At 34.2% G+C, this 9,588-nt stretch overlaps 1 protein-coding gene across 1 annotated transcript; it reads left to right on the plus strand.

Moving 5' to 3' along the window:
- The first annotated feature begins 4,557 nt into the window (after nt 1–4,557).
- LOC102844235 (olfactory receptor 8D1-like) lies at nt 4,558–5,508 on the plus strand. Its single transcript, XM_006892837.1, has one exon. The coding sequence runs from the start codon at nt 4,558–4,560 to the stop codon at nt 5,506–5,508; it is 951 nt and encodes a 316-aa protein (XP_006892899.1).
- The last annotated feature ends 4,080 nt before the right edge of the window (nt 5,509–9,588 follow it).

Here is a 9,588-nt window from a genome sequence, read left to right on the forward strand (position 1 = left end):
ATGATCGAAGAAAGAGAGTAAAAGCTCCAACAAGTCAATTTGATATATTGACTGCAATTATGTGCTTGAGCATATTAGAGATGGTGAGGGTGGAAGTGCTTAGGCAAGGTTCACATGTTTCTATACACAAGGTCTTTATGAGTTGTAGTAGGCTTAATAGCACCTAACAACAACAATAGTATAGAAATAGTATAGAAATGCTCAGTATTGGAGTTGTAATTATTTTATGTAGAATTCACATCATTGACGTCTTTTCCAAAATATCAGTGAGTTTGGAAATAGGCAATGCTTTTTTAGACTGATATTCATTCCCACTTTGATTATTTTGAGATTTAAAATGTTTTTTAATTGAATTTAATGAAAGTTTACAGAGACTTAGGGTTTCCATTCATTCACTGTTGCACTTTTCTACCTGCCTAACCCCTTCCCCCAATTCACTTTTCTCCCTGATGAGTAAAAGAAAAATTTTTTCATTGTTATACAATATCTCCCCCCAAGTCCACTGCACTGTGCAAGCCATCATTCTGGACTCCTTTGATGACAATAATACCTAATCATATATCCCTTTTAAACAGTTCTTTCCCTCATCTGTTGAAATACAGTATACATTCCTCCCCTTCTTCTCAGTTTTCCCTCAACTCCAATGTCAGTCCTGTTTTACAATAGTGGCCATATGCAATATTTGTCTTTTTGTGACTGAGATGGTTCTCTCAGTATAATATCCCCTAGTATAATGCCATCCACTTAGTATAGTATTTCATGAGTTCCTTGTTTTTCAGTGCTGTATAGTATTCCATTGTGTGAATATACCAGAACTTCTCTATCTATTCATTTGCTGATGGGCACTTGGGTTGTTTACAGCTATTTGCTATTGTGAACAAAGCCACAATAAACGTGGGTGTGCATATATCTGCTTGGATGATGGTTATTGTTTCTTTAGGGTAAATTTCCAGAAGTGGAATTGCTGGCTCAAATGATATTTCTATTTGCAACCTTTTGAGAAAGTGCCATACAGCCTTCCAAAGAGGTTACACCATTTTACACCCCCACTAACAGTGAATAAGGGTTCCAGTTTCTCTACAACCTCACCAGCATTTGTTGTTTGCTGTTGTGTAAAATTCTTTGGTGAAGTGTCTGTTCATACCCTGTGCCTAGTTTTTAATTGGGTTATTTACCTTCATCTTTTTGTTGTGCCAGAATATTTTATAAATTCTAGATATAAGTCCCTTGTCTGACATATCATTATCAAATATTTTTTTCCCAAATCTGTCTATCCTGTTTGAGAAGTTTTTAGATGTGCATAAGGATTTGATTCTTAGAAGGTCACATTCACCTATTTTATCCTCTCCTGGGTGTACATTTTCCAGGATGCTTGGAAGACTGTTTATGTTAGGAATTAGGACTTCTAGGGTTCTTCCAAGCTTTTCTTTAATGAAGTTTATAGTTCTTGGTTTTAGTCCTAGGTCCATAATCCACTTTGAGTTGGTTTTTGTGTATGGACTGAGGTTTGGATCTACCAGAAGCACAAAGGATCTATTTAAATAAAATTAAAAAACATTACTATAAGAAACAAAAAGAGACCTGGAGAAGTGGAAGAATATCTCTTGCTCATGGGTAGGAAGACTCAATATTGTGAAAACTGCAATACTACCAAAGGCAATTTACACCTTCAGTGCAAAACCAATGCAAATACTAATTCCATTCTTCAGCACTATGAAAAAAACTATTTCCAATTTCATCTGGAATCAAAAGAGGCCCCGAATAAGCAAAGCACTTCTTAAAAAGAGAAATAAGGTAGGAGGCATCTCACTCCCTTATTTCAAATCCAACTACACTGCTCTAGTGATCAAGATAGCTTGGTACTGGTACAATGACAGACACATAGATCAATGGAATAGAACTGGGAATCCAGAAATCAGCCCATCTACCTATGGGCAAATTATTTTTGACAAGGAGATTAAATCAGTCAAGTGGGAAAACAACAGCCTTTTAAACAAATGGTGTTGGCAAAATTGGAAAACTATCTGCAGAAAACTCAAGCAAGATACACACCTTAATCCATAAAAAAATTGTTATCGATATCTCTCAGCATGCTCTTAGTATATCTATAGTATACCCAATCTTCCCAAGAAAAAGAAGTGTCGAACATTTCCCAAGAAAGCAAAGCATCTAGAATTAAGATTGAAATTAGTTTGTCTTGGTATGGAATGTCAAGAAAACAAGTCTTTATTGGAGAGTGTGAAATAAAATTTCTCCTTGGAGGTTAGAATTTTAAAGCTCCTTCTCCCAAACTTTTGGCACATGGCCAGAAGGGATGGGTCCTTGGAGAAGGACATCATGCTTGAAAGGGTGGAGGGACAGTGAAGAAGAGGAAGACCCTGTATGAGGTGGGTTGATAACAGTATCTGGCACAATAGAGGATTGGTGTGTCTGAATCACCGAGACTGGCTCAGGACAGTGCAGGCTTCAGTTGCTATAAATAAGGCTGCTATGGGTCGCAGACTTTCATAGGGTTTCTATGAGTCGCAAACGACTCGACGGCACATAACAACAGCAACATGGGTCGCAGGTGACTCAATGGCACATAACAACAACAAGCAAATCAAAGAATAAGTACCTATGACAATATCTCAGATGTATAAATCTGTTTGGGGAAGAGTCAACAGAATCATTTTACAAACTTTAATGAAAATGCTTGCCTTTATAACTACATCAAAACCAGTGAGGGATCTATTTAGGAGGAAAGCTTGACTTCCGAGAGAAGTTGTCATTGAAACAGCAAAATTTTAATCCAGTGTTTCAGGATCTTAATTACAGCACAAAGAATGACAAATCTGGAAGCAAGAGCCACTTGTTCTTTCTTTACTTCAGTAGCACGCATCAAGATGTGGAACCTGGACCTCTGATCTTTGAAGTAAGTCAGAGCACTTCCCAAAATACTGAGAATCGGTTTATGATAATAAGAACCTATTCTCCACTACCACATAAAAATATTTTCCAAGAAGTAATATTAACATTTTCAATTTGATAGTTGGAAATGCAAGTAGCCTGGGAAGGTCATTATAATTATGTGTAAACATAACTTAGTAATTGCTTTTCTTCTTAGGAGAATTTCACCTCTGAGAGTCTTCCCAAGAACTATAGCCCTAGGAGAATACTTGACTCATGCATGTCCTTAGTATTAAAAGACCCAGAAACAAAAAAGAAATTAATTCTTATGTTTATAAAAGGCATCTGAGAAACTGAATATAGAATAGAATCTTGACTACTGATAACTCATAGTCAATTATAAACTCTTAAAAATATTATTACCAACTTTAGAGATTTTGCTGCCCAATCCCATCTTTATGGAAGTGAAAAGGATGAAGTGAATTTTCCAAAACCACACAGTGAATTATTGGCACAAATGGGGCAGGAATCTGATCTTATAATTTGAGAAGGAGCTACATTTCTTCTTTATTTCCAAATATTTGTAATTTGATTTTGATGTTAAGTGCCAATAGAAACTGAATCAAAACAAAATTAGCAAGGGTCCTGACAGGTAAGTTTTGCCAGGATGCTATCATAATTTATCTAATAACACAAGAGATAAAGAGTTAAGTTAGGTAGGAGCAACACTTGCTTCTCACAATATTCAAGTAAGTAAACACTTTTTTTCTTAAAGCATTTATTATTAAAAAGAATTAGTTCTGGAAAATTATAAAATATAATCTAGTAATGAAACTATTGACACAAACATATCTATTACTTAAGCAATACAATTGAAGCTAGAGAAAAACATAAATCTATTGCCTATGTACATGTAGGTTGGAGCAGCAATGAGAAAATAGGTCTCTGCCTCTTAGTTTCATTGCTTCCAAAGTTCTTAGAAAACAGCTATAGCAGAATAATCTTTCATTTTAATAAAGAACACAAAGATTAAATTAAGGACCTGGTTAATTTGGAGCATTATGACTTTTGCACCTCCATTTGACTATGAATCTTCACTGTAAGATATGAATTCCCTTACCAGCTTCTGGAGGAGAACTTTGTATTCTATGGAAAACAGCAACCCAGAATGCACAATAGATGCACAATTTAAACTGAAATTTGTTCTTAAAACTTTTTTTAATTAAGAAAATCTTTATATTCCTAGTGCCAATAATTCCAGAATTGAAATTTGTTCTTAAAACTTTCTTAAATTAAGAAAACCTTGATATTCCTAGTGCCAATAATTCCAGCATTGTAAAATATAATCAGAGTTATAACACCTGTGAAGGTATATACATACTGACAGCTGTCTTCTATTAAGAATATAACAGAGAATACATTTTAAAAACACATTTTATCTATGCCTTGTTTTTTTTTTCTTTTTCTACAACTTATGAATATCACTGGCTAAAATTACACAATTCTTACTTGACAAAGTAATTAATCAACTTATTGATTACCCACATTAACTAAGGGTTCTTTTTCTTCTCTCAAATATGAGTAAAGCTATTATTAATAATAGACAAATAGGATTCTTAATGCCTTTGATTTTCCTTTTCTTAGTCTCACATCCATCTCATGAAGGGAATGGATGGACAAAATTATTCCACAGTGACTGAATTTGTCCTCGAGGGATTAACAGACAACCCAGAACTCCAGTTGCCACTTTTTCTCCTGTTCCTAGGGATCTATGGGGTTACTGTAGTGGGAAATGTAGGTATGATCCTCCTCATCTCATTCAGTTCCAAGCTCCAATCTCCTATGTACTTTTTTCTTGGCAATTTGTCAGTAATAGATCTCTTTTATTCCTCGGTTATAACCCCTAAACTCCTGGGCAATTTTATATGGGAGAAAAATATTATATCCTACCCTGAATGTATGGCACAGCTTTTCTTCTTTTGTCTTTTCGCTACAGCTGAGTGCTATATGCTAACTGCTATGGCATATGATAGATATGTAGCAATATGTAGTCCATTGCTTTATAGTGTCATCATGTCTCAGAAGGTCTGCAGTGTGCTGGTAACTGGAGTCTATATCATGGCATCTTTGGGGGCTATGCCTTACACTATCTCCATGATCAAGCTTGTCTTTTGTCAAGACAATGTCATCCACCATTACTTCTGTGATGTGCTTCCTCTCCTACAGCTCTCATGTTCTAGTACCTACATCAATGAACTTCTGTTGATATTTGTGGGTGGATTCAATGTGCTTACAACAACTGTGGCCATAATTATCTCTTATGTCTTCATACTGTGTAACATTCTTCAGATACACTCAACTGAGGGAAAGTCTAAAGCCTTTGGAACATGTGGTTCTCATCTTACAGCTGTTGGGGTTTTTAACGGTTCTGTCATATTCATGTACTTTAAGCCAACATCCAGCAGCAATATGGCCCAGGAGAAGGTGGCTTCTGTGTTCTATACCACAGTGATCCCTATGCTGAACCCTTTAATCTACAGTTTAAGAAATAAGGATGTAAAGATTGTGTTAAGCAGAGTCATGGGTATGAGGGATAGTCTACCCCAGAGTGGTAGTTAGAAATACTAAACTTCATGTTAACAGCCTGCTTCTTTGTGTTTTCTCTAAAGTTAATGTCTTTTTTTACCATTTCTTATAATTAATATTCCTTTCTTATTCTTTTCATTAGTTATGAAATTAATGTTGCCCTTTTATTAAAATTTATTTTACTTATATTACTTGAACAATAATTTTATGTATTAAGATTCACTCTATTTAACAAAGCTTAGACATATTTATATTTTTTAAATTGTCTCAAGTGAATCTATATCATACTATATATTATCTAGTTAAGAAACATCAGATATAATACTGTTTTTCCTTTAGTTGCAGAAAATCAACAGATTTTCTCTCCTATATTTCCCAACTGAATGACACTGTGTGTAAATGGCATCAGAATGGACTCTTAAATAAAATAATAATCTTAATTGTTTTTGAAGGACTGAATTAAAGAAATACTCATATAGTTACTTGTTTGCTTGGGGTTCTGTCTATATCTCCTACTTTGTTTGTTCTACCATATATGCGGGGAGAAGGGTGCAACAATGAATGAATGGAATCCCAAAATCTCTGTAGATGTTCAATGAAATGAAAAATAAACAACCTAAATTTAAAAAAATATAACTCTATAATACCCTATCGTTATCACAAGAGTCCACAATTAAGGTTGCATAGTGGAATGTACTTGGGAAGGTGGGAGGGGCCCGGGGGGATTGTGTACCAGGGAGGGAGTCTTTCTTTTACTTTTGAAAGAGAGGAGCAAACTGGGGGGGTGGGCGGAGAGGGCTGGGCAGGTAGAGAAGTGCAGCAATGAATGAACCGAAGTCCAAATTCTCTGTAAATGTTCATTAAAATTATTTTTAAAAACCTGGGAATAAAGTACATAGAAAGAAATTTGGAAAATATAAAGTAGGTAAGAGGCATAGAGAATACAGCCATGAAAAAAAAGAGAGTCATATGAAAAAAAAATAATTCCAAGGAACCTTCACAAAAATAAATAAAGAAATTATTAATAGTGAAATTTCGGGTTCATGATAGACCAGTGAAGCAACTTTCTGATTTAAAACTTCACTGTTCTGAAAAAGCAATAGAAAACTAATGATATTTCCTTTTAAAAGTGAAATAGCATAGAAAATAGATTTCTCTTTTATATCCCAGATCACTGGTATGATGTTGCTTTGTTGTTATGTTCCATTAACTCAGAACCAACTCAGAGCTGACCATCCTCTGGGTTTTCAGAGGCTGTAAATGACACAGGAGGAGATTGTCTATCCTTGTCCCATGGAACAGCTAGTGGATTTGAACCATACACCCACCCTTTCATATGGTAGGACAATGCCTTACCACTAAGTCACCAGAGATCCCTATGACTATGATACTAAGAGATATTCCTACTTATTTTCTTTTACACGTATGTTCTCTTGGTCTATTTCCAGATTGCATTTCACATAGATTCTTATTCCCCACAGTATACCACTTAGAACAATGATGGGCCCTCGATTCTTTTGCATGATCTTCTCTGTCCAATTCCAAATTTAAGATCAACTTTTTAGTGTTAATTTTTCATTTTTTTAGTCTTTTTAATTGGTTTAATTGTTTATATGCATTGTGTTTCAGTCATGTACATTGTGTTTTATACAATTATTAATATACATTGTACATCATGAATTATCATTAATCTACCCTTATTATCATTTGGTCTTGGTCTTCTCAAGTCCCCATTGAATTTTTCCTTTTTTTGCCCTCTCCCTCTGCCATCTACCTCTGCCTTCCTAGTTATCCCCCCTCTTCCTTTTCTTCTGCTCTCATTTTACTTCTTTCCTTTCCCTTTTCCCTTTTGAACATTTATGCATGTCTTGCTCAGTTATCTTCCTATTTTCACAATAGTGGCCTCATGCAGTATTTATCCTTGTGTGACTGAGGTATTTCACTCAGTATAATGCTCTCTAGACTTTCCCATGTTATATAGCCTTTTAAAAAATAATTATTTCTTAGTGCTGCCTAGTATTTAATTTTGGGAGTGTACCATAATACCAACTTGACAGCACATAACAGGAACAACAACAACAACCACCACAATTTCACAATCCTTACTTGTCCACTACTTCCACAATACTTGATATAGTCACCATTTTTTATGATCAATTTCTTTAATTTTTTATGTGAAACATCGATTTTTTTAAATTAATTTCAATGACCATTTACAGAGATTTTGGATTTCCATTCATTCATTGTTGCACTATATAGTCATTGTTCTTAATTGTAATCATTTCAATAGGTGACTGGTGTTAAGTCATTGTAATTGAACTTGTATTTCTATAATGAGTACTTTTTAAATTTCTTAAGATGCAAGTTCAAATCATTAATTAGAGATAGATTAAAAATTTAAAAATTTTGACAACTTGGAATTCAGTAGAAAATTATGTAGAGAGTCCAATGTTTGTTCACAAAATATTTATTTTTTTATTTAAAAAGTCAAAATCATATATGAAAACTTACAATTAAAATTATTTTTATAACTTTACATCATTAATTCAAAATACAATAAAGTTAATTAATTTTGTGCTTGTCTTCCATTTTAAAGGTTTGCCTTTCTATATTGATTTGATTTTACCACATTGTGTAAAGAAAATTATTGCGAAATTAAAGTTATTTTCTGTGACTTTTCATATCTCGGAATAATTTAAATTTGCATTTCTTTTGAGTGCAGTTGAGAATCCTTCTACATGTGTCAAGTAGTTTAAAAATTTTTGTCATTAATTATTTGTTTAAATGTTTTGTCAATTTTTATAGGATTTTCCTTGTGTTAACATAAAAATTTTTTAAAATTAAATGCAAAAAATTTCATATATAGAACTTTTATTCTGTTCCTAATGTTTTGCTATTACACATAATAGTAGTAAAAGAGGTTCTCTTAACTAGTTCTGTAGTATATTAGTGGAGACCTGTCTCTGGATCCAGAAAGAAACATGATATTGCTCAATACTGAAAATTTTTGATGTTTGTGGAAAATTTTGATTCTCAATAAATATGCACTTAAAGGACTATTTATCCACAATCTTGTTAACATACACTCTTGGTTTTTATTTTGCCCATTTAATAATCAGGGAGTTTTGGTGGTCTAGTAGTAAGAAGCTGCTCTGTAATCCCAAAGCTGTAGCTTTAAAACCCCGCAGGGTCCTTGGGCCTGCTGCCCTCTGGCCAAATTTATTAATTTTTGAATGAATATTCCTTGAAAAAAACAGCAATCTTTTGTCTATTTGCTGAACTGAACAATTTGATGTTGCTATGATGCTACAAACTCTTCCATAGTCTTGTCAAATACCATAATGGTTACCAATTATGTACAGTGCTTGGATGATCTTCCAGATTGATTTATGCTGGGAAGCAGGAGAGGCATCCACTTCCTAAACTAGATGCCTCTGAAAACTCTACAAACTCTCTAATCTCTACAATCTCTCTAAACTCTGTGAATGTACAGAAATGATGATAGTTATAAAACAGAGGTCTATACAGAAATGATGTTAGTTATAGAATAGAGTTCAGGTCTTTAGTGTAAAACTTACTCTCAGACTTATTCAACTTGACAACACTTAACCACTGCTAAATGAAACTAGTGCTGTTATATCTGGAGGAACACTCTTCTACTTAGTATATCACTCTTTGTCAATGTGCAGTATGAAGTAAACTGGATGTGCTGTGATGCAGAACCTTGTACCATTGGGGTATTAAATACCAGAATGGTTTCCCAATGTGGACAGTGTTTAGTGGAGTTTCCAAATGTAAAAAAGATTTGGAAGCAGGATTGGCATCCACTTCCTAAACCACATGCCTCTGGAAACTCTATGAACTTGGAGAAATGACGATAGCTATGGAAAGGCATTAAGTCTTTTATTTATAGAGTTGCTATGAGTCATGCTCAACTCGACAGAAATCAACAACAACAACAATATTGTGTACCACAGACTTTGAAGAAACCCAAAGCTGTCCCTCCACTGGGTTTTCCAAGGCAGTAAATAGCATAGGATGATCAATAATCACCCTTTGAAGGGTAAAAATCAAGGAAAGATGTATGGACAAGAACACAAGGAAAGGAAATTA

Source organism: Elephantulus edwardii, unplaced genomic scaffold, assembly GCF_000299155.1.
Source record: "Elephantulus edwardii isolate Elephantulus edwardi_28Jun2011 unplaced genomic scaffold, EleEdw1.0 scaffold00120, whole genome shotgun sequence".
NCBI lineage: Eukaryota > Metazoa > Chordata > Mammalia > Macroscelidea > Macroscelididae > Elephantulus > Elephantulus edwardii.

Bases quoted from the DNA above. Each gene is read 5' to 3' on its own strand.
- LOC102844235 (XM_006892837.1), top strand. From the start codon at position 4,558: ATGGATGGACAAAATTATTCCACAGTGACTGAATTTGTCCTCGAGGGA.